This window comes from Ambystoma mexicanum, chromosome 9, assembly GCF_040938575.1.
Source record: "Ambystoma mexicanum isolate Mex_15411 chromosome 9, UKY_AmexF1_1, whole genome shotgun sequence".
Lineage (NCBI taxonomy): Eukaryota > Metazoa > Chordata > Amphibia > Caudata > Ambystomatidae > Ambystoma > Ambystoma mexicanum.
The window spans coordinates 743,136,576-743,163,063 of NC_090931.1; the positions used below are offsets into that span (position 1 = coordinate 743,136,576).

The window sequence follows — 26,488 nt, forward strand, 5'->3', positions numbered from 1 at the left end:
CATTCCATCGACTTAGGACCTTCTTCGGGTGCTGCCACCACGCAAATCTACGTCTCCAACCACCATCAGGAGCCAGATACCGGCCTCCAGCCATCGCCAACCTGCCGCACCTGCAAAGAGAGTAAAAGACACAAGGTGAGCGATAGCACAGACTTTAACCCGTTAAAGCGGCATAATTTACGAACTTGGTGCAGTCTCAGAAATCACCAGCTTACCTACCAGTGGTGGAAACTCCCAGAGCCGCTTCCTTTTGCTATCACGCGCTCCTGGGTCATCTTCATTGCTACAGGGGGGAGAAAGAACAACATACCCTTACGAACAATAAGTGTCAATACAAGGACACGGACAATACGAAAGTCATAAGAACACTTACCTTCAAGACGGAACGGTCGCAGCCGGTCTGGACCTCTGCAATCAGGACCAGTGACGTAACTAGGTCCATCCGCAGTATCGCTGCTGAAGGAAAGCAGGACGGAGAGCTCGCCCTTACATACTATCAGGTGAGCCTGCTCCTCGTCATCATGCGCTCCCCGCTAATGACATGACTCCTCAAGGGTATAGTCAAGGAAGTGATCCCACAGGTAGTGCCTCCTAGGCCTCCGCCTCTGGTCCCTCCTCTGGTTCTTCTGGTACTCCTGGTGCCGTTGCCTGTTCCTCCTCCTGTCCAGGCCCTGCCGGTGCTTCATACCCCTTTGGCTCCTCCTGTACCACCAACGCCTTCCCCGCAGCAGCCAATGGATCAATAGCTATCTTTGGCTCTGGATCAAGGGGGACCCCTCCGGCTCTGGTGTCTCAGGACCCGGGCTCCCCCCCATCTGAAAAAAGAGGTGGTGGAGACGATGATGACGCCCAGGATGATGAACCTTCTGCATCTGTAAAGGCTTTTCACCGTCTTCAGAGCCTTGCAGAGTTCTTGGGGGGTCCCTCAGCCAGAGGAAGCCCCCCATAAATGGGGAGTGCTAGCAGAGGTTTTGGCCAGGCACGCCACTAGCCGCTCGGGCATTCCGCTCCAGAAGGATGTCCGGCAGGTGCTGAGAAAGGTCTGAGAGAAGCCCACGGCCAATGCCCAGATGAACAAAAAATTGGACAGCTGACACACGCTTTCGGATTGGGAAGCCATTTCTCCTGGCCTCCCACACCCACCCCCAGCCCCAGCCACACTCTTCAGTGGTGGCAGCAGCCTCCTTGTATTCTAAACCATTGTCTTCGTCCTCCTCTGCAGGGGTCGCCTCCAGTTGTCTGTCCAAAGAGGACAAAGCCCGTGAGTCTTTCGGCAAACACTGCTACCTTGTCTTGGGGCTGCATTTGCGGCAGACGAACACCGACTGTTATGCTCACCTGGTCTCTGCGGGGGCGTTGGGGCACGGTTGGAACCCTCCCTAGAGTGGACTCCCTCAGACTGCTTATCTCCCCCAACAGCTGCCTCTTCGTGGGCCTGGAAGGCTGGACCTGTTCCGGCGAGAGGTTGAGAGACAATGAAGCTAGCGTGGTGGAGTTGTGGTTCTCTGCCGCCCTTTCGTGCCAGAATGTGGTGCGCAGAAGTTTACCCATGATGAAGCGGTCCTCGCATGCCGGCGGATCTCGGGGGCACGGCCCTCAGCGGCGCTGGGCCTCCTTTCCTGATCACAGCATCTAGGTGCCTGTGGCATGTAGTCATAAGGCTGCAAAGGGTAAATGTAACCCTGCAGATATCAACTGCCTGTACCATAAAGTCTGCCATCGCTTCCAGAGGGAAGGGGACAGGAATCTTCTTGCAAGGCCCACTCTGTGGGCAAAGGACCGGGGGAGGCCCGACTCCGAATACAAGATAGCCAATGGCCTAGCAGGCTCAGCCACATGCTTGTCCACCATCTTGGGGCCTTGTGGCATGCCGTGGGCAGGAGATCGCGAAGGCCCCATGCCACATGCTGGATCAGACATGGAAGGGCACACCTTGGTCCTCGAACCTGAATCAGAAGCGTCAACCTCAGAGATGGCTCTGGTAGGCTCCAAGCCCTCAGCCTGTTGGCCGGTAGTCGAATCGCCCTGTACCAAGACCTTGGAGTTGGCTCGGGTAGGCTGGCTTGCCCTCAGCTACAGAGCAGGTAGCTGTGTTGGATCGTGCTATGGACTGACTCTTGGAGGTAGAAAATGAGAATCCCTTGCCCACTGGGACCGAAGAAGGATGAACTTGATCGCCCCTCCTTGGACTGACCGGTAGAGCTCCTGTGGCCCTGGGCTGGGGAGCCGGTCGCCTTAGCGGCCTCGGGTCTGCCAGAAACAGAATCGAAGGCACACTCTAATGTGAAAACCCCAGGGAAGGAGTCTCTGCGCCAAGGAACCGTACTCAACAAAGGGCCTACCTTTGACACCATCCATGTGTAAAACGGACTGGAGTGAGGCGCCAGAGGACGGGTCAGCGGGGGGCGTTCGCACACCCGCGGCTGCGCCCCTGCGCACTGGACTAAATTTAAAGAGGAAGCTACATTTTTCATTGCCAAAGGTTCCGGTATCATCCCCATGTTTGGGGACGCCCCACAAGGATGGGGGAAAGGGCACAGTAAGCTATGGTATAACCATTTTACACACTTCATTAACAAGTGATGTGTATTTTTGTTCCAAACACAAATATATTGCTCACACTCACTACTTTCATAAAATGTGTAAATATACCAAGACACAGAAAACCTCCTAGTCCAAATGATATATGTGGACAGATGTTCGTGTTCAAAGCTCGAAATACGACTGCGGACAGTAAATTGACCGCAGACATGGCGGCACCCACACCACCATTTGCCACCTATAAAAACTGCTATATCTTAATTCTTTTGCATGCCTTCCCTTCCCAGACACTCTTTCATCCACAAAATAACCCCAAATGTATTTTCCAGAGCTTTTCCTCACCACGCTGCCTGCTCACGCTTTTCGATAACCAATCAGCGAAGCGCGTCGAATGTCTGCGAACGTCACACGTCCACGGACACTGAATCAGGAAATGATTCTGCGGACTGGACGCATATATCACTCGTTTTTTTCAACCTACTTTTTGGCCATTTAAAAAGAAACTACTGGGCGGATTTTCATCAAATTAACAAAAGCACACTTTCCTGACAAAGCTGCCACCCTCAGGCAAGTGTGGTGCAAATCTGTCAAGTGGTTTGGGCTGTAGGTGTGAGCAACATTTTTTTGAATGTATGTCTATCTGGAGTTCAAAAGTTTTTGGACCCCCCCCTTATAACTTTACCCCCTTGACAAAACCTCACCAAACTTTAAAAATCATTCGGAGATGGCCATATACTCTTTTTGCAAAGTTTGGTGAGTATTTGTCGAACAGCGTCTAGGTTATAAGCCGCCCAAAAACTTTTACAGCAGACCATGTAATGCAAACAAAAGAGGGGGGCAGGGGCACGACTCTTTCTCCTAGCTGCAATCAGCTCAACAGTCCAGTGATGTTCTCCTTCTAGCGTGCTTTCATGCCTCAGCCATCTTCAGGGAGGCTGACTGGATTCAGGTGTGAAGGGTTGATTCCCTCTGGTAAGTACCAGTATATTGCAGCATGGAATTCTGGTGTCTGTAGTTTAGAGCCAGCCAGGATCCAACTAACCCCAATATTTCAATGTTAGCCCTCGTTGGGAGTGGGGAGGTGGCACTCTAATGTCAGGCATGGGTACTGTTATCTATATGGGATTCGGGAAGGTGGAAGCTTCAGACTCCAATAGAGTGCAGGACCAGGGTGCCTAGCTTTGGAGTGCCCCTCCCTCCCCCTCCACTGTGGGTGATTGGGGGTGGGCGAATTCCCTGTCACCTGAAAACTACAGCTACAAGAAGTCCTTGCAGCAAAATTGACACAGATTTAAAACGCCTGCACTGACTGCAAGCTGAGCCTGCCTCCCTGATGATGTGATGAGCACTGAAAACGTTTGGAGAAGACCAATGTTTGAAAGGTATGTTAAACAGGGCACAAAAGTGTGCCCCTCCCCTCCTGTACTGTTATATATATATATATATATATATACACCCACACACACTAGGAAAAATAACAAAAAATAAGCACTGACTCGTACACTAAAAAATAAAACCACACAAAATCATACACTCTTATTATCATCTTCATACATTTCACACCAAAGAATAATTACATTTCACATGCTAATTGCAAACAAACAAACACACACACACCCAGAGGTCGAAGTGGGCGGGAGCGGTGCTCCTATACTTTTTATTTTTAAGTTTTACTTTTCCTTTACTTTTATTTTAAAAAGAAACCGTTCTGGAATGGTTTAGTTTTAAAATAAAAGTGTAGGAAAAAGTTGAAGCTTGCACTTCAGTGCACTGCACTGAACATTCCGTTAAAGAACAAGTGTGTTTGTTCGGGGGTTTGGATTGTGTGTGGGAGGGGGCGCAGCGATGGGGTTTGTGGAGAGCGGGGCAGACCAGCAGCGAACATAGCTCCACTACTACTTTTCGTACACTTCGACCACTGCACATAACACAGCACCAGCAATATGCAAACAAAACTCTATTAACACATGAACAACAATCCTAAACAAAAGGATGAGTTAAGGTTCCAGCAATGTTGGTTTTACTACATTTCTTATCTTTTGATAGGTATTAAAAGTAACTTTAAAAAAAGTAAAACAAATTTGACTGACAAATACATTAATAAATGTGGGAGTGGGTGTGTTTATCCATGCTGTAAGTTGTGGGAGCACAAGTCAAATCCGAGTTCTCATTTCTGCCATGGCAGTCAGTAGTATATTATTTTCATGAAAAGCAAAGGTTTATAGATACCTTTTCAGATTCCACAAAGTGGGTCGCGACTCCAGCTTTTTGCACATCACGTCCTTTCAATCGGAATCCTGTAAGTGCAAGGTAAAAGCCAATCCTTCCTGAAAGCCTTGGCAAAAAGTAGCCACCGCCCACATCGGGAAATAAACCTGAATTAAAAAGTTACTGAATGAGAACACACTTGAGCTGTTCAACAATACTGAGAAATGACATAAAATCAACAAAAATTAGAAAGAGAGAAAGAGAGAGAGATAGAGAGAGGGAGAGAGAGAGGGAGAGAGAGAGGGAGAGAGAGAGAGAGAGAGAGAGAGAGAGAGAGAAAGATAGAGAGAAGGACAGTGTGAAGTGGCATTGGGGGGGACTTGGGACAAAGAGGGTGAGTGCAAAAAAGGAGCAGGCCATTGATAGATTTGTAGATTAAGAGAAGGAACTTGAAACAGGAGCTGTGCATGGAGAGCCAACCAGCATGGTGTACGCAGGTATAAACTGCATAGGCTGTAGATACTGTGGGTAGTGAAGTTGAGGACTTAGTCTAGAGGGAGGAATGAGTAGAGAAAAATTCCAAGAAGTAGGCACGAGTAGTAGTCAAATTTGCTGAGCTTAGAGATTAGAGTTTTTGTAGAGTGGGGAGTAAGAAATTGATGCATTTTCCAAATGTTGAGATGGTTAATACAAGCACCAGAGGTGGCAGCAGTCAAGAAGTTTTGAAGTTGGAGGTCACTCTCAAATAGGACCCCTTGGTTGCTAGCGTTGGCCGAAGGATCAAGAAGTTCAGGCAGGAATGAGATAGGAGAGGGGAGGGTAAGTATGGTGTTGGAAACCAGCAGAAAGATGCCTTTAGTTTTAGAAGAATTCAGCATGAGAAAGTGGAGAGCAATCATGTGACAGATGTGTACGTTGATAATGCATTCTGAAATGCCTGGGGTGAAGGAGGAAAAGGAGAAACATATTTCAGTGTTGTCAGCAAAGAGGTAATAGTGAAAGCCAAAGGACGAGACAAGATAAGTCTTCCTAGGAGAGAGGTATATAGAGTGAAGTGCAGAGCTTCAAGGCCTGATCTTTGGGGGACGCAAACAGGGAGAGAGGTGTGGTCATAAGTTTGCAAGTTCCAGAAAATGTTAATGCAGCGACCTTCAAGCCTATGTGAGAGCAGATTTGAGAAACCAAAGGTCGTAGAGTGTTAGAAAGAGGGAGGAGTTGTTGACTGTGTTGAAAGCGACAGAGAGAGTTTGGAGTGGTGAGCATCAGAGAGAAAGTTGAAGACATGCAGTGATTGGAGTGTTTACAAAGGAAGCCAGATTGAAGGGAATCCACCTGCTCAAAGACCTTTGAATAATGAGTAAGGCTTCCAGTTTTATGGTATTCATTTTTCTGCCGTTTTCTGTATTTATCCATATTTATTTTTTGGCCTTTTTTTCTAAATGTATACACATTTATTTTTGGTCATATAAAAAGATTAATCGCAACCAGTATTTTTCAGCATTTCACACATGCAGACATATAGGAAAAAAATGCGTGCTCCATTTTTTCCATAACAACAAACGGTTGCTCATGTGACTGCTGCTGCCTTAAAATATATGCAGTCAGCAATTTGAAGAACTTTAATGCTATTTGTATGCAACTTTTACACCCTCCATGCTGACAAATTGCAATGTGATTGGTCTACGATGTATGAGTGAAATCATAGAGAACCAGAAAGAAAGACCTGTTTTTCTATTTTTTCCATTTTTTATAAATAAATACAGACAGAAAGCAGATTGATTTCCGTCTGTATTTAAGTGTAAAAATCAGTAAAAACAGAAAACTGTAAGCCTTAATAATGAGTTAGGAGGGAAACTGGGTGTTAGCTCGCTGGGACATTTGTGGCAGAAGCAGAGTTTTTCAAAAGGGGTAGGACAGTTGCAGATTTGGAGGAGGCAGGGAAGAGCCCACTGGGGCGAGAAAGGTTAAAGCGCTCTGCAAGATGAGGGAAGGTGATTGGGACCAAGTGTTTGACAGTTTAAGGATCAAACAGATTGATAGGAGTGGAAGATGGATGGCTCTGCAATAGTTTGGAGTTAATTCAGTAGGAGAGGTAGAGGAGCAGTAGAGAGTAGAAGTCACAGGAAGAAGTAGTGGTGGATAGTAGTAGCAGCGAATAAGGGAGAGAGAGGAGGGTTAAAAATGTAGAGCTGCTAGAGGAAACGTAGTTAGCAAAGTCATCAGCACAGCAGGGAGGTGGCAATGTATATTTGCTTGGATGGTGTGAGCAAAGCTTGGAGGGTAGATTCAAATATTTGTTGGGTGATTGTGATGGGAGGAGATTAGGTTTGTGAAGTGGAACGTTTCAGCAGATTTCAGTTTAGCAAGGGAAGATTTTAAGTCTAAGAGTGGGGTGGGGATGTAGGATCTGGCCAAGCGTCATAGGTCATGGCACATGTTCTTTTTTGAGTGTCTGGATCTCAGAGGTGATACAGAGCTGAGGACGAAGGCAGGAAGGTGTGTAAAATGTTGGTCAAAGGATAATGTTGGTTGACGAGAGTCGTAAGTGCATAGTGAAAATCAGAAAAAGGAATTAAAATAATGATGCATACATTCAATTGATCTTTCTTACCAAATGCATAACTTCTACCAGCTAAGAGTTAGAAAACAAACATCAGCACTCAATCCTGGCATGTGTACTTCAAATTGAGTGGTAAGGTAGGATATATATTCTTGCCTTGGAGCTAGCTGATGATATTATAACAGTACATTTTGTGAGTTCTTAGATAGAGGTATGTAGCTTGATGGTATCTAAACATGTTTCCAGATCATAAGCAAAATTTGATTTTTAGGTCAGCCCGCACTGTTTTTTAGTGGGACTATTTTCTACTATCAAATGGTTTTATTGAGGCCTTGGGCCTTTGAATTACGGCATTTTCAGCATCATTCTTACCGTTGCTAGATGAACTAGAGCTTTTTCCTTCTTTCTCTTCCTTTACCCAATCGATCCATTACTCTATTACTCTTTTATTCTAACTATTCAGTCTTGGAGGGGTTAAGATGGAGAATATCATCAGACATCTAAGACTGAGGTTCTCTTGTTTCCAGATACTACTGTTCCTATGCTTCTCCCTCCCTCCTCCATTTAATTTCCTCATGTTTCTCTCCCTACCTCTGTGCCTACCCGTAACCTTGGTGTCATCATTGATTCCTCACCTGCTTTCCCCTCTCATATCTCTGCTATGCGTCAATCCTCATCGTTTTAATATTCAGAAGGCTCACCACCCATTCTTTTCACGCTACAAAGACTCTTGTTTCATCACTTATTTTCTCTTGCTTGTTTTATTGGTCTAGTCTTCTCCTTGGTCTTCTTTCAACTCACATGATTCCCCTTTGTTCTGTTTACAACTCATCCAAAGTCTTCTTTTCTCCCTATCCTCTGCTTATTCTGTTTCTCTGGCTTTAGAGTCACTTTGCAGGCTTTCTGTTGAATCTCGGTTGCTCTTCAACTTTCTCAGTCTTGTCTTTTACTCTCTTATCACCTGGCTCCCCTCTCTATCTCTTCATTCTTTTTACTCCCCTCTGTTCTCAGTCCCCTTTCCATCTCTCCGTTCCTCGTCTCCACTGCAACTCCATCAGAGTTTCGGTCATTTTCTTTACTCGCCCCTATGCACCAGAACGCGCTCCCTCTTTCTCTTCACTCTCTACCCTCAGTTCCACTCTTGCCCTAAAGACTATCTTCTACCTTGTAAGGCACATGCTACCTGTAACCTATGCATTGTCTCTCAGTTCATGTAACTAAGACACCTTCTTGAAACAGCACCTTGATGCCTCTTGGCTGTTAGGCGCTTTACAAATACAAAAATAAATAAAATAAATCTTCTGTCCTCCTAATTGTATCAGTTGTATTATTTGCATCTGATTTGTACCGTTGTTTCATCTTCTTAAGTGGTTTGGCATAAAGTGTTTTATAAATTAAATTAAATACAACAAACTATCTCTGAAAATGTTGACTGAGTGGAAAGACAGGCCACAAGGCCTTCTTCATCTCCAACCTTTTCTATACAAAGCTGATCATTTGAAGCCCACCCGCAGCCTCCTAAGCAAATGCATCTGTAACTTTCATGATCCTCGCCCTAAAGATTTTGGGGTGGAAGGCTTTCCTGAGCTATAGTTAGCTGGCAAAGAAGGCATGACATAATTCTGATCACATTAGACTTAGATTTCTGTTGAAAAGATGTAACTTTTTTAAAAGTGTCTATGCCGTAACCTGACAGAAAAGTAAGAAACATCTCGAAATTTAAAAACAACAAAAGAAGCAGCATTAGGTAAGGAAATGAAAGGATAGGGGAAAAATACAAAAATAAATTCATATTTTGTTGTTGTACATAGAGTAGCACTTATCGCATACAAAATGCACATACAGATATAGAACACCAAGAAGAGGCTCAGCAAATAATAAAAGGCTGATTCATGGAATTAATGTGTGCTGAAAATTCCTGCGCAAGCGTGCGAATCGCAGCGCAAGTGCGAAAATCGCAGCGAAACCCGCGCACAGCGATTCATGGAAGTCTGTGCACGTGTAAATCCATGGATGTGCGCTAAAATCCTGCGTGGCACACGCTGGCGCACACGTCTTCAAACAGCGTGCACTACACGCACAGCGAAAGCGCACATAGAGAACCGCACACAACAAAAGTAGGCGTAACACGGGGCGTAACACACGGAATAGGGAACAACGCGTGAAAATGTGGGCGTCACGGGGAAGTACAGGAGGCAAATGCGCGGAACGCCCACACGCGCGCCTACAACACGTATTCATGGAAACGAACGGGGCTAACGCGTGCGTCAAAAAAGACACGCTAATCCGGAAACACATACACCAGCAGGAAGCAGGCGTACATGGACCCGCGCAGCATAAAAGTGCACGCAAACAACAAACAAGCTCAGACGCTAAGATGAATATACCGTTCCTCGCAGCAGTGGTCGTGGGATACCGCAGGAGGAGGAGGAGGATAGTCAGGCCCAGAATTTTTACTCCCAGAACCAGCCTTTTTGGGATGCCTGATGACCAGGTGTATGGGAGGTACAGGTTTCCACCTCACATAATACTCGACCTGGTGAGTGAGTGGGAGGATGACCTCACATCACTCACCCTGTGCTACCAAGCACTGAGCCCCTTGGAAAAGGTGCTCAATGACTGCACGCCCATCAGTCCGCAGGAACAAATACCTGCCCAGAACACCTGCAGAAAGGCAGGCTGTCGTCCAGGATTTTTACGGGGTGGCACACTTCCCCAAAGTGCTAGGTGCCATTGACTGCACCCATGTGGCTCTATGTCCTCCGAGGGCAACTGAGCACATCTACAGAAACCGCAAGCACTTGCATTCCATCAACCTGTAGGTAGTATGTGATGCCAAGGGAATCATCACCTCAGTATATGCCAATTATCCAGGGTCCACCCATGACAGTTTCATTTACAGAATGTCAACCCTAAACCTAGAAGCTGGGCGACATGGCGATACATGGCTGCTTGGTGAGTATAAATGCCCCTGCACATGCATGCATGTCAGATACTGAGTAATGTCATAACCCCACTAATGATACCCATCATCACCTCCCCAGGGGACAGTGCCTACCCACTGAGCACCCACATGATGACGCCAATTCGAAACCCCACCACACCACCCGAGGTAAGATACAACACAGCCCATATTGCAACCCGGGGCATAGTGGAGCGCACATTTGGAGTGCTCAAGTCACGCTTTCGCTCCCTTGACCACTCTGGTGGGCAGCTGCTATACGCGCCCCCAGTAGTGTGCAGGATCACAGTAGCAGCATGTGTCCTGCACAACGTTGCAACACGCCGGGGCCTGACCGTGGACATGGTGGTGCCCCAACATCCCCAACCACAAGCACGGCCTCTGCGCATGGGAGGGGAAAGGGCATGTGGTGAGGCAGCCCGTACACAGCTGGTGGCTAATTACTTCACCTAAAATCACACCCCTGTGGAGTGCACACAGTCCTGGCACATACCAGCTGACAATCAATGATGATAAGATAAGGGACAGTCAACTGTCAACCATACCAGCCTGAGATTGGTCACCTGGAATTGTTACATTGTGTGCATCCCTACCTGCCGAAAGACAACCAATGCTGTGCCACAAAAAAAACACACATTTATGCTGCATGAATGACTACCCCCTTGCAAAATACAACATGAAAATAGCGCCATGTCACCCAACCCCTCCCCAGCTCCGCCACCCAACACACCATGGCATGTCATGCAATTTGAAAGCAAACAAAGCAATGCACAAGACCTGACACAAGTGTCACAAAGTACACTGTCCCAAATGGAAACTGCCCACAGACAATATGCTCCCAGTAATCAATAACAAACAGCACACATGAACAAATACTTACCACCAACACAATACAGCAACACACCATGAAACATTGCAAAAACATGACAGTACTAAGTCAAAGTAGTGGTAGTCTTACAACCTGAATAAGCCAGCACATCGACCCCTTCCAAATGTAGAGTGTTGCTGCCACGCAAATGTGTCAGTGTACTGCATACAACATGAACTCCATTTGCAAAGGAGACGGCCTTGTGAAGACATGAGGAAGGAACCTGCAAATTAGGAGGAAGACATGGATGCACAAGCACATATCAATACACCATGCAGTGTACAATACAACAACAATACCCACTAGGGATGTACACACAGTATTGACTACAGACTGCCCACACAGCTCATGGGAGCCCAATGTCACTATGTAAGTCACTGTCACTTGGTCACACCCTTTGCAAGCCCATGGAAACGGGAAGCAGGAGGAGTGTGTGTGTCACAAACCCAAGCATCTAACCCAAACTCAGGACAAGCCTGCATGTGCCCAGCCGGGATACAGTGGATGCCCACGAGAGCCACACAAGGCAACACACTGTAAAAAAAAAAAAATCAAAAATGGCCATTTGAGGGCTAGGTGGGGGGGCCATCCAGGAGGTTCGAGGATAGGGTGCAGACCAACACCCACCTGCGTGGATGTTGCGGAAAAAAAATACCTCCATGGGCTCATGGCCTGCACGGCTATGCCATTGTGGGAGAACTGCTGTCGCTCTCTTCACCCTCTGCTGCTGCATCAGGAGGTGGTGGCACTATGGGAGGCAGCCCACGCAAAGCCCTGGTATGGTCCTCCATGGCAGCAAGCATGTGGGTCTGGAAGGTCTGATTCTGGAGGATTAAAGTGCGGAGATCCCCATGCAGCATGTCACGCGTTGCCCGCACTTCTGCACTCATGGCCCCGCGGGATGCCCAGTTCTCCTCACGTGTTGCCTGCAGCTCAGCTGAGAGCGAACGTGTGAGCTGCTCCAGCTGTTGTTCCACCCTAACATTTTGGGAAGCCTTAAGTTCAAGCAGACTCTGCCTGAGGTTATGGAGTTCCACCCTCAGGGCTTCCCTGTGGCCCTGTGACTCTATTGATATGGATTTGCGCAGAGTCTCCAGTGCCGCCCGTCGGTCCCTGTTGGACGCCAACATGTCTTCCCTGTGTGATTGGCAAATGGAGTCTGTTGCCTGCTGTTGTTGCTCCATCTGCCTTTCAGGGGGGATAATGGAAGTGGCCACCCTCTCCATTGCCTGAGCCATCATTTCTACTGATGCTGCCTGTTGGGTTGCCATACCGTGCAAGGAGTTTTCCTATACAGTATTGCCTGGTGGCGCACGCCCACCGCGTCGGCGGGCACCACACCTGTTTGGGGCAAGGCGATCTGCAGCTTGGTGTGCTGGCACTGTCTGAGGCTGCAAGACTGCATTCCCCCTCTGATCTGCTGGCCCAGGAACAGGCTCAGATGCTGTCGAGTGTGACCCTGCATCCGTAACCGCCAAAGGCGGACCTACCAACACTGACATCCCTATAGAGGGTTCTACCCCTGGTCCAGGTGGCTTGGATAGAACAGAATCCCTGCCAGAAGCACTGACCTGCGACAGCACTTAAGTCTCATCATCCGACTCAGCACCTGAATAGAGGTCTGGGGAGCTGCACCCAGAGGCAGCCCTCGACAGTATGGTCTGCAGTACCAAAGTGTTTTCACCCACCACCACACCACGTCCCCCACTGGTGCCTGGTCGTGGCTGAGAATCCTCCTGTGTCTGCACCATCTCCTGAACCTCACCAGCATCAAGTGCGTCGTCACCTGCAAAAACATGAAACACAAGAAATGGAAACAGGCATGAGCACCATAGCACACACGTAGGCCTGACAAGACAGAGATCCTGTACATGGTTAACACATGTCCCACATGACTATAACCCTGGCATGCATGCACTGTCAATGATTCTGAAGGGGAGTCAAAAAAGCAGACAATGAGGACACCAAGATGGAAAAGCAACACATTTGCAGCATGTCGTGTGGCACTGGCATCACACATCAGCCTGTGAGTGGCATGTCCAATACACATACATGACACATGCCAGCACACAGATCTCATGTAGCATAGCCATGGTAAATTAGACAACTACAGCGATATGTCAGTGAATGAGTACTGTCACACATCCATGTCACATGGACATGATGAGAAGATTAATGCAGAATGGTGTTGCAAAATATGCATGTGTCGCATGCTGCAACACATCCAGTGTACAATTAGACAGCGATTGTAGGCAGATGTACACATCAATGGTTGGTCACTTAAACATGACAGGAAACAACTATCATGTTCCACATGCAAACAGGCCCCAAAAATAAATTTCAGCATGCCAATACTCCCTCGCCCTGAATGGTTTAAACACTCACATAACAAGGTAACTAAAGTGGCACAATGTGGGGTTTAAACAATGACAGAAGCATGTCACATATGTGGCATTAGGGATGAAAAAAGTATATGAAAAATGGGATAATCTAAACAATCAGCCTGAATGAACACAGAAAAAAATAAGAATAATGTTGTTGCAAGATGAAGTTCACGTGCAACAGCAGTAATGTGGGGCTAATTGGCTACTGTGGGCAGAAGGGATGCTGTCATACCCAAATCAAAGGCACATGAAAGTATTGGAGGAAGCACATGGGTGACCCATAACACTCAGGAGTACACACCCTCACCTGGCACTCAATCAGAACCCGTCACCCAAACAACATACACATGGATTACACAAATGCATGGGCACTCACTGGACAATGCCTCGTAATCAGATAGCTCTCCCACGCATTGGATCTGTTCCTCTGTGACGAAGGTCCCAGCAACAGACTCATGTTCAGTGAGTTTGTTGTCCTCTGGTGGAGACCCACTGCCAGTCACCAGAGTAGCGGCATGATTTGAGGCTAGCTTGTTCTTTGCTCTGCGTTTCAGGTAATTCCACCGCTTGTAGCAATCATCAGCTGTGCGCCTCACAAATCCAAGGGCACTTATGCGGTTCGCGATGGTCTGCCAGTGTGCCCTACGTTGACCAGGTGTTGTCTTGCACCCTGCAGTCACCACCATTTCGTGGCTATGTGCCGACACATAGGTCACAAGTGCATCAAGTTTGGGGTCATTAAAGCTAGGCTTCTCTGACGTGCCGGACTGTCTAGCCGTGTCTGGGGTCTCAGCTTGTAGTGCCAGAGCACCCTTCTTCCTCTTTTTCAAAGGTGGAGCAGAGCCTGAGTGGCTTGCGCCGCTCTGGTCAGTAGGGGCAGAAGTGCAGGTGGACTGGGTACTGGGAGTGTGAGAAGGCACAATGACCATAGGTCTTGGTGCAGGCATTGGCTGAAGTGTGATGTTGGCAGGGGCAACGTCAGTTTGATGGACCAGGACCGACACTGTCCCGGCTGGGAGACTCAGAGCTGGGGTGGATAGAGCTGCAGCTGCCCCTGCAGCCTCCCCACCCTGCCTACTTGGGGCAGCAGATGACATTGCTGCCCCAGATCCACGTGGCCTGGTGACACCAACTTGCACCGGCTTGCTGACCTGGAAGTCAGCCTGGGAGTCATCCTGTGCCGGGTCAGGTGACACAATGGGCTGGTCCAACAAGGGCTGAGCTGGGATGGTGTCAGCCACATTTCCCTCAACCATGGGGGGGGGGTGAGCATGGGTGTCCCCGATTGGTCGTCCACACATGGGGGTCTAGGGGCACCCTGCAAATCCTGGCCACGTCCCCCATCGCGCCCACCACGCCCACCTTTTGGAGGTCGGGCACCTTTGCCTCCCTTATCGCTTGGTCGCCTCCCAACCATGGCACTGATGTTGTTGCGCGCATGGGAGTTGCAGTAAACAATTGTCCTGGGCAACTGGGGGTGAAAGAGGTAGGGTACTATATGGAATTTGTACCCTAGTGCTCTAGCAAGGCTGTCTGTGACCCCTGGGGGAAGATGACGGGTCACGATACGCACAGGCACCCCGAAAACAAAAAAAAGTAACGTGCACGCAACCCCTCGTAGACCACGTGCGTGGCAAAATGAACCCGCACTACGCTGTGGCACCCAGAAACTCAAAAATAAGCGTACTCGTGTTACACGCAGCCTACAATGACCTCTAAAGGGGTACGTGGTACACGGGTCAAGCACAGTTGGAAAATGCATGCGCGACTCACCGTCTGCCTGGAAAAAGAATGTGAAAAAAACGCGCGTGTGTGCGTTGGCAACACCCACGCCAAAAGAAGATTTGTACGCTGTCTGAGGAGACAGGACAAAAGAAGAAGTGAACACTGTTTGAGGAAACAGGCCCAAACAAAAAAAATGAACGCTGTCAAAGGTAACAGGGAGTACGAACTTGAAACGCTGTGAAGTAATCGCGTGTGAACCGACAAGAAGTACAGAATTCACCCACTCGCTCTCCACGAAAAGCACGTACAAGCAAATGGGGTCCTACCCGTACCTTTTAAAGCGGCCCACACGTACAGCGTCACTTACACGTGTACACGCTAAGGCCCTTCCCTCCAATTACACGAGCTGACACTCTGACGTGCAGTTTTTGGACGTGTACGATGAACATGCCCCCGTATTGATGGAAACGCCCGCGCGTGTCACGTCATAGAACCGCTTACGCGCTAAGGGCCTTTGGTCCAATGAAACCGCATACGTGTGCTGACGCACTTACGCGCGTAGGCCCTTTCCTCGGATTACACACATTCACACGCGGACGTGCAGTTTTTCACGCGCGCTGAACCACTATGCCCACGTCACGAGGGAAACCCCCGCGCGAGTCACGTCACAGAAGCGCTTACGCGCTAAGGGCCTTTGGTCCAATGAAACCGCATACGTGTGCTGACGCGCTTACGCACGAAGGGCCTTTCCTCGAATTACACGCTGACGTGCAAGATTTTCACGTGCCAAATCACTCCGTATCAAGCTGGCCATGCAACAACACACGGAAGACCACGCTCCTGCCCAGAAGGCCGAATTACTGCCCCCCAGAGCCCCGAGCACACTCCCACCTGCCATCTGCTGCTGTCTGCCTGCCTGCTGCCCATGTGCCCTGCTATTTGGTGCCTGCACATAAGCGAGGGTTCCAGTTGCTGTGTCCACCCCTGCTGGAACAGAAGACTCCCGACTGGGATACCATCGCTCCACAGCCCAGCACCAGGACCCAGTTGCCCACCCATGCCTGCCTCGGGGGTCGCCATGTCGGGGCAAACACCATCTGAGACCACTGGCAACCCCCAGCCAGAGAGGGAGAGGGCCTCCAGCTTCAGTGTGAAGGAAGTTGGTGTCCTGGTGAAGCATGTCCTGGGGCAGTATGATGCCCTCTTCGGAACATCACGCGCCAACAAGGAAGGACGGGAGAGGATCTGGGACGGCGTAGTGGTTGCCATCAACGCGGAGGGGGTGGCAACCTGCGACATCAAGCACGTCAAGAAGCGCTGGGAGGACTTCAGGTCCAGGACCCTCCACAAGGCCCGGTGCGTCGCGGAGGGGGGCCGGGTCAGCATGAGTGACATCCAGATGAGGGTCCTGGAACACGTATGCCCAGTGCTCCATGCCCAGATCCTTCGGAGGAAGACCCGTCTGGAGTTGAGCGGTAAGTGGCCAAGCATTGTTGTGTGAGAGAGGGCATGTTGCAGTGTGCTGGTAGTCTGATACTTGCCTGTATGTGTGTCATGGGCCATGTATGGATGTGTGTGTGCAGGGACATCATGTTCATGCATGTGAGACCAGTAATGTCCGAACCACATGGTTGGTGCATGAGTTCCAATGCAACATGGGAAGCAGTATGGCAAATGCACACATGAAAGCATGCCAGTGTCTGTTCTTGCACATGGTGGGGGTGTGAGGGATGGGTGCTGCTGTCATGTACATGTATGGTGTATATGTGTGTGTGTCTGAGAAGTGTGTCTGTGACTTTGATATGCCATGGATTCATGACACATGTCCGTGATGATGTGTACATTCACTCATGCAGTGCTGCGGTCACCGTTGTATGCACTGTGTCTATCCAGTGTGTCTGTGGTGTACACGGCATGATGCATGACCCTCCGGTGATGTGTGTGCATGGGATCAGTGTGAGGCATGATGCATGTGAGTTTGAAGGCAACATTTAGATTAATAGAGGCCCTTGTACATGGATGCTGATGTTGATTGCAGGCGCCGTGCCTGTTTATGCATGTGTGTTGCGTGCATTCAACCAAGTGTTGTGGATGGACAGGATGGAAATGACGTTAGACACTGCCACTCATGTGTTATTGCTTCCTGTCTAGGCGAATATTGTACTGTACCCTGATGCTTGTGTTCTATGTCTCCCTCTACGCAGCGTCAAGTGAAGAAGAGGGCGGAGACGGCGCTGTGGAGCCAAGCGGCAGGATGCCTCCACTGGGCGGCGACGCAAGGCCCAGCCACCCTCCCAGGACTTGCCATCATCCGGAAGCGAGGGGGCTGGTGCTGCGTCTGCCACTACGGCTGTGGGAGAAGGGGCGGGTGAGCCCCCACAGGGGCTTGCAATGGCGGAAGACCAGGTTGGTGGTCTCCACAGAGGAGGAGGAGCCCGCTACTGAGCCGCACATGGGGCCTGGTGGGGGTAGTACCACTGGGGCAAGTGGTGCAGTCCAGGGCCAGGCTCAGGAGGCAGCCCAGGATACCGCGGAGGGGCCTGTGCATGCCCCTGTCCTTGACCCTGTGACTGCACCACCATGCACCAGCAGAGATGCCCCGTCCCGGGCCCGTCCGCAGGTAAGGGAGAGTGCCATTTCATCTGCCTCTCCACTACCTGCGGACGAGGGGTCCAATGAACGTATGGGCTCCGTCCTGATTGGTGTCGCGTTGCGCATGCGTGACATTCGTGATGACGTGCGTTCTTCCTGGGCGGAGAACGCACGCCATCACGAACAGCAGCGTCGTGACGTAGCACTGTTGGGAGGGGCCCTGGTTGGTGGGTTCCTACATGTGACGTGCACTCTGGCGGACCTCTCCTCCTCTGTGGAGACTATGCGCCAGTCGTTCTCCCTGCCGTCTTCCGGCCCAGATTCCACCAGGGCCCCCTGTGGACCTGGCCTGACCAAGACAGCCAGCTTGGTGGAGATCCCATCCCTGCCACAGTCTGGAGGGGTGGACACCACAACTGGAGACCAGCTGATGGAGGATGTGCAGGCATCATCGGACAGGGCACATGGACAGCAGCAGCAGCAGGCTCTAGGTGGGAGCAATGATGGCTCGGGGCCATCGACATCAGGGGGGCAGGCATCGGCCAGAGGGCAGGAGAACCCTGGAATGGATGTGTCTTCTGTGTGGCTGCGGTTGGGCCAGCGTATAGGTGCGGAGCGGCGGCGGGCGGAAGAGGCGCGGCTCACCATGGTCAGGGCGGAGTTCTCCATGCGTCGGGCATTGAGGCGGGCAGAGTGCCTCGAGGCGACTCGCAGGGAGTTGGAACAGGCCATCAGTGCCTCCCTGCGAGACCTCGGGGCCAGGACACAGGCCCGCCTCCAGCAAATAGACATGGAGTTCGATGATGCCCTGGCCGAAAACATCACTGAGTGAGCCGCAGGACTTGCCCGTCGCCATTGTAAATAGTTTATAGTGTTAAGTTTCCTTTTTTTTCTTTGTTTTGGGGCTTTCGGACTATGCCCAATACTTTTGTAAATAGTTTTTTTGTTAGGTAGGTTATTAGATAGGTTTCATTTGTTTTGTTGGGCTCAATGTCCCTTGGAAATTTGATTGCACATAGTTGGACGTTGGATAGATTTTGATTTTGTACATGGATTAATGGATTTTTCTTTTGGACAATGGAGTATTTTGAACTTTTTCTTTTGATTTCAACATGGATCAATGGATTTTTTTTTACGTTTCCTTTGGATTTGCGTTGGTGGAGGGAGAGTTTGGACTATTTTTCTTTTGGATTTCTTTGTATTGGTTATACTTTTCATTTACTCTTCTTTTGCACATTTTTCATTTCATGTTTGCTATTTTGTTATGCTTTCATTTTATTGATTTATTTTTGTACATAATACATTTTCATATTTTAGTTCCATGTGTGGGATTTGCTCATTGGGTTAATGCATGTGAAAATGTGGGTTTACACAATCAATGCCAACGAGTGTGTGTGTGTGACGGACATGTGTTGATGTACATAGTTGACTTTTGGTTTGTGTCTTGAGATGGGCATGTCAGTGTGGGTTTGATTGGGAAATCATTGCATCTCAGTAATGGGGTGGCGTGCTGTGGTATTTTGGTGAAGTGGGCCATGATTGTGCATCTTTATTTCATGTAGGGGGGACACGAGTGGGGGCCTGCTGGCTGGTGCCCCTCACTGCTGGGGGGTGGGGGTTCTGTGGGACATGAGTGGGGGCCTGCTGGAAGGTGCCCCTCACTGCTGGGGGGTGGGGGTGCTGGGGGTCATGAGTGGGACATGAGAAGGGGCCTGCTGGCAGGTGCCCCTCACTGCTGGGTGTGGGGGTGCTGGGGGACATGAGTGGGGGCCTGCTGGCAGGTTCCCCTCACTACTGGGGCGTGGCGGTGCTGGGGGACATGAGTTGGTGATCACTAGTGCAACGTGACACGTGGCCTGGCTGGGGGGCATGGCCATGGTGGACGGGCTGCCTGCGGGACATGTCCAGGGGTGCAGGGTAGTCCCCTGTGGTGTGGGCTGCCTGCAGGGGCTGTGGAGGGGGTAGAGGGGACACCTGGAAGGACCCACACTGCCAATTCACGTGTAGGACTCCCCGCGCACCACACTGGATATACGTAACCCGCTCTGACAGCAAATTTGCATGTGAAAGTTCCTGCGCACCCCAGTAACACACGTACCCCGCTCGCACAGGGCCAATCGCTTGTGAAAGTTCCCGCGCACCCCAGTAACACACGTACCTCGCTCACACAGGGCCAATCGCGTGTGAAAGTTCCCGCGCACCCCAGTAACACACATACCCCGCTCGCACAGGGCCAATCGCGTGTGAAAGTACCCGCGCACCCCAGTAACACACGTACCCCGGGCCAATCACGTGGGAAACTCCCCACGCTGGGGTGTACATGTATACGGAGGGGTGCACGGGAAAATTATAAGTTACTCACCGTAGTGACTAACGTGCTCTTAGTCCATAGTCCCCTTTCCTCCATACTGTTTGGGTGTCCCTTCCAAGGGACGGGAGACAGAACATTTTTCACCAGAAAAAACCTTCTTCCCCTTTAAATTTAGAGGCGGGCGGGGGCGCGGCCCAGGGAGCATGCGCTGCCCTTTCTTTGCCCTCCGGCGGCACACCTCAGTCCCCATTGACGCGTCGACAATAGATTTAACATTACCTAATGACACCAGTATTATTAGGGGAGGAGGGTGGTGGGACGTCTGGAGGAAAGGGGCTATGGACTAAGAGTACGTTAGTCACTACAGTGAGTAACTTATAATTACTCTTATGTCCCGTCCCCTTTCCTCCATACTGTATGGGAAATTACAACTGATTGTAGCCCCAGGTTGGAGAGGAGACCCTACTTAAGCAAATGGGTTCCTGAGAACCACCTGTCCGAAAGCCGCATCTGATCTAGAGCCGGCATCCAAACAGTAATGCTTGCAAAAAGCCGAGGGAGAGGCCCAAGTGGCCGCTGTGCTTATGACTTGCCAAGGGACATGGCGTTGGAATGCGATGGCGGTTGCCTTGGCCCTGACTGCGTGGGTATGCATGTTGGCCGGAAGTGGCTTGTGCTGGCCCTCGTACGCTTCTTTGATGGCAGAGACCATCCAGCGGGATATGGAGGCCTTAGAAGCCTGATCTTGAGCCTCCAAAGGTGACAAACAGGGCGTCCGACTTGCGGAAGTCCTTGATCCTGTCCAAGTAGAATTTTAGAGCACGCCTGACATCCAGGCAGTGCCGCACCCTTTGTGCTTTGTCCTTAGGATCGGGAAAAAACGTAAGAAGGACTATTTCCTCGTTAAGGTGGAAAGCAACAGAACCTTGGGCAGAAAAGTCTGCATGACTACCTTGTCCTTGTGAGAGGTGGTATGTGGTTCCGAGGCGACCAGCGCCTGGATCTCACTGACTCTACGAGCTGAGGTAAGGCTGACTAGTATGCCATTGGCTCGAATGGTTTGTGTGCCAGTGCGCCCAAGACTATGTTGAGGTCCCACCACGGGTGTGGTCATTTCACAGGCGGGTAGAGCCCATCGAGACCCGTCAGATGTTTTTTGACGATAGGGTTGGAGGAGGACAAAATGCCCTCCTCTGAGTTCCTGTAAGCCCCAATGGCTGCAAGGTATGTGCGGCAGGTATCCACCTGCACGTCTGAATGAGCGAGGTGCGCCGAAAAAGAGAGCACCTCGTCCAAGGTGCAAGCCAAGGGGTCAATTCCCTTGGAGTCTGCCCAGTGGCAGAATCTGGTCCATTTGCTTTTGTACTGGGCCCTGGTGGCTTTGCTCCTGGCGCCCTGTATGATCTCCAGATTGGCCTGTGAGAGGCTAAGGTGCCGGAGTGTCACCTGCTCAGGCACCATGCTGTGAGGGCTAATTTCCCTGGCGCAGGGTTGATGATTCCGCCCCCCCTGCTGACCCAGAAGATGTGCTGGGCCCGTCGGGAAGAGTATCGGGGGCACCTCCGAGAGGCTCAGTAGCTCCCAAAACCATGGCCTGGCCTGCCACCATGGAACTATCAGGATGATGAGGAGTCGGCGAGACTCCTTGATCTTGCAAATTACCCTGTGGATCAGAGGAGTGGGCAAAAAGGCATAGGCTTACATGCCAGTCCACTGGAGGTGAAATGTGTCGCCCAGAGAGCCGGGGCCCTGACCTTGCCAGGATGCGAACTGGGGGCACTTCTTGTTGTTGTGCCAGGTGGCAAATAGATCCACGTGGGGGTGACCCCACCTGTTGAAGATCTCCTGAATAACAAGGCCGTTTAGCTGCCACTCGCAGCCTGCTGAGCCTGTCCACTTCCAGGTTGGATTCGGCGGGAGGCCAGGCTGTGCGCCTCATGTCCGTGGCAATGCAGATGGCACGGCCCGAGGTATCGATATGCACCACTGTGGATTCCATGAGGTCATGTGCCACAAGCTTGGCCTCCACTAGCCCCGCCTTAAAGCGTGATTGCCGTTGGGAGGGGAGTTCCAGGAGGAAGTACGCAATATCCCGCCATAACTGTTGGTTGGCGGCAGCCAGCATGGCATCTGTGTTGGCTTGAAGCAAGTGCAAGGAGGCGTTGGAGTAGATCTTCTTGCGGTAAGCCTCCACGTTCTTCTCCTCCTTGCCTAACAGCACCACAGAGGAGGAGGCTGAGGATGACTGAGGCTTGGAGTAAAGTGATGCCGCAGCGATCACTGAGGAGTGTGGCTGAGGATGCGTCGAGAGCAAGAGTGTGTCCCCCTCCATCTGCCTGTACCTGCCGTTGTCAAAACTTACAACTTCCCCTTTCTCTATGCCGAACTCCTCCTCACCTGAATCTCCTGTGGAGCTAGTAGACCAATCCTGTCTTCTTCGGTATTTCTTTTTTTTTTTTTTTTTTTTTTTTATTTGATTTAGTTGAAACAACAACTTTACAAATATTTTTCTTTCCTTCCATGCAAACAGTACAAAATGGTAGCATATTAAGAGATTAGAAGAATAGTGAACAAATTTTGACAGTAAATAAGTAATACATTATAAAACCCAAAGAAATAGGGAGGAGAATAAGTCCTGGGAATTTAAAAGCTACATATTTTTAAACTATACATGTGTCAAATTATTATTGTTTATCTGTTTTTTTTTTTTTTTTTTGTTTTTTTGTGTCCATGTCTACAACGCTGAAAGAATGTCAAGCACACTTTCACTGATCCATTGTGCAAGATTTGTTCCATTAATGGTTAATATGACCTTTTTTTTGCTCTTCTGGGAATGCTGCATCTAGGATTGCAATGGTTGCTATTCGCACAGATGTTTTCGAAGAGTTAAAGATGGCTGCCCATATTTCAGTATCTGTGTGCGCATGATATTTCATATTCATACATTTGATTAGCTTGCCACGATGGAAATCAAAGGCTCTACATTTCATAATTATATGTTGTAGTGTTTCTGTGGTGGTGATGTCATTGCAAAATCGGCAGTGACCCGCTTCTTTTTTGATCATGCCTCGTCTTAATAGTATTTCATTGACTGGCCATTGGTTAAAGCGGAATCTTAAAATTTTCGATCTTAGTTGAGGAGAGGGACATTTCGTCAGGTAATCAGCCAATGTTCGGAAGTGTTTATGACCAAAGAGGAGTCTATCAAAGTCTTTGAGATTGAGACATTTCTCCTGAGTTATCACCCAATCCATCTGAAAGAATTTAGTTTTAGCTCTATTTGGATTTGTTACCAAGATGTCAAGTGAGATATCCGCTTTAGCCAACGCGTTTATAGCATGATTTCTCCATTGTTGTGGAAAAATGTGATCAGAAGATGTTAAATAATCAGCTAATACTGCAAGGCTATTTCTCATCGAAATTCCCATCATACATTTTCTGAGCAAACTGCACATTTTCCAAGTTATTTGGGCTTGGATTGATATAAGCCCCAGTTCAAATCTCAGAAGCATGTTAGGTGTACTTTTCGGTAAATTTAAGACTGTTTTCCAAAATTTTGCTTCTATGCGATCCCAGAATATAACAGGTTTGGGTAACATAGATTCAAGTCCATATGTGATGACTGGTATAATTTTCTGCTGGTAGAATGACATGAGAGGGGCACAAGAGAATTTCCCGAATTTTGCATGGATGATTCTTGCTTGCGAGGTGAGCATTAATAATTTAGCTCGCAACGACAATTCAAAGGGATTATCGAGAGTTGAGTTAGTGAAGTTGGTCCCCAAGTATTTATACTCCGAGACCACTTCAAGTTTATGATTAGAGATTGTCCAGTAAAATTTGTTATACAAGGTCGCTTTCGGTTTACCCAAAATGATGACTTGGGTCTTTTTTTGGTTCACAATGAGATTGTTTCTAAAGGTATACTGGTCAAGTACATCCAACAAAATTTGTAAGCCAAAAGGCGTCTGGGAGATAAGAACCAAGTCATCAGCATAGAGGAGCCATGCTATCACTTGTTTGCCTAGTTTAGGTGAGTCTGAGTGAACTGCGGCAAATTCATCAGCTAAATCTAGCAGAAATAAATTGAATAAGGTGGATGCCAAGATGCACCCTTGTTTTAGACCTCTAGCTGTCATTATCCGTTTGGATAGGGTACCTTCCATACTCAGCTTGATTTGTATAGAGGTGTTAGAGTGAAGAAGACCCACGATCTTAACTAGGGATTCAGGACAGTTGTATTTTATCAGTTTTCTGATTAGTAGATTTCTGTCTACTGAATCGAAGGCCATACGAAAATCAATGAATGCTATATAGAGAGGTTGTTTTCGTTGGGCGTAAGACATCTTGAGTGCATTCAGGCTTGTAAGATTTATTGAGGTTCCTAATCCTGAGACAAACCCAGATTGAAAAGGGTCTCTACGGTGAGTTGCGAGAATCCAGGCATTCAAATCGCGTAGCACTAATCTGCAGAAGATTTTGCCGGAGACGTCCAGCAAGGCTATTGGGCGATAGCTCATCGGATTTTGTCTGTTGCCCTTTTTGAAGATCGGAACAATGATTGAGTGGGACCAAGATCTTGGAATGTTTTGATGTTGTATAATTAATCGAAATAACGTGTAAAGTATGGAAGTCCACACGTCCACATTTTCTTTTATTACTGCGTTCGAAAGTCCATCCGGGCCTGGGGCACGTGACATGCTGGCATTTTTGATGAGATTTCGAATATCATCTTCATCAAAATCAAGCTTAAAGTTGGAGCAAGGCATGTCTAATGATCCGGACCCAAGAGGAGCTGCATATATCCCTGAGAAATGAGATACCCAGTCATTTTCTGATACCCCATTTATCTGAGAGGCAAGCTGTGGTGCTGACGTGACTGAATTAATTAATTTCCAGCTTTGTGCTGAGTTCTTTCTTAGCACTTGATTTAGCATTAACTCGCCATTTTTTTGATAGTTGGTGATCTTATGTTCCCGCATCCAATTTCTATATGCGGTTTTAATGGTTCTCAATTTTGAGGCTTTATCTAGTTCTGCTAGATGTTGGATTTGTCTCTTTTGTTTGCGAAACAGTGCTTTCCTTAGGCGAACTACATTATCGCATACCTGAGTTCTTTTCCCATAGGATTTGTGATGCGTTGCATATAACTGCATCAGTTGAAACGGTTCTGGTTCATTTATGCTAATATTTTGGGACTGATCATTCTCAAACGTTTGTAAGTGATCACGATAACGTGTTAAGGATTGCTTAGTCCATTTCAGCCGATTTAAAGAGTTGTTAATATTAGCTGACCCACTGTAAGTTTGTCTTGGCGCACTTATATCAAGATTTAACATGAGATTGCATGTAAGTGGCTGATGATCACTATACTCAGAGGTTTTAACTGCAAAGTCAGTTATATGGTCAAAAAGACATCTAGTGACAAATATGTAATCAATGATAGCAGTATAGTTTCTGCTCCGCCACGTCGGAAGAGGTGGAGAATCAGCTGTACTGGTACCATTTAGCATAATTAAGTTCCATGCTTTCGCAAACTTAGTCCAAAGATCAGCCCGTTCATTTTTTTTAGCAGAGTCCCCTCGTAATAGATGTAGATTCAAATCACCTGCAAGAATGATGTGTATAATGCCATTGTTCAACATAATGTATTCAAGAGCAGTTGTGAGATTTTTAAAAAACATGGCAACTGTGATACTCAAGGGATTCCAATACACATTTAAGCATGCAATCTTGCAAGATTTAACATCAACGAGGGTACATTGTATAAATGGATTTATCGCCGGTAATGCAGTTAGATGTAAATTTGCTCGTGTGTTAATAGCAGTAAGTAATCCGGACATAGGTCGGCCTTTGTCTGCTCGTATGGCCGGCTCCAGAAGCATTTCAAAATTATTCCAGCTTGGGATGGTGGTGAGCCAGGTTTCCTGTAGCAGTATGATGTCAAAGTCTTGGAGTATACTCTTAGGGTTATTAATCAAATGGTTATGGCCTCGAGTATTCCAGCTGACTAGGGATAGACATACTTGTTTATTGGTTGTATCTAGCTATACTCTCGTGATCTTGGTTTGTTCTTGTGGATACTCTTTTCGCTCCCCGATGTTATAAATTGAGGTGGGGTATTGTGATTTTTGCAGTGTTTTGAGACATGACTTCAGAGGATGTCTTGCAACATCAGATCGTGAAAGCTTAAAGCCCATTTCAAATAGAGCTTCTCGCGCTGCCCATATCACATTATGTACAATCAGAGAAGTCGTCCACACAAGTACCACACCTAAGTCATTTTCGTTTTGGAATTCGATTTGATCAATATCTTGTGATTGAATGTCTCTGAGTG

At 48.5% G+C, this 26,488-nt stretch overlaps 1 protein-coding gene across 3 annotated transcripts in view; it reads right to left on the reverse strand.

Annotated features, from left to right (window-relative positions):
* Positions 1-26,488, reverse strand: part of HIBCH (3-hydroxyisobutyryl-CoA hydrolase) — a 1,493,921-nt gene that overhangs the window by 399,122 nt on the left and 1,068,311 nt on the right. For all 3 annotated transcript variants that reach the window (XM_069615663.1, XM_069615664.1, XM_069615665.1), the window contains one exon: positions 4,771-4,916. In XM_069615663.1, the coding sequence (XP_069471764.1) occupies positions 4,771-4,916 (146 nt within the window). The remainder of the gene's footprint in view (positions 1-4,770; positions 4,917-26,488) is intronic.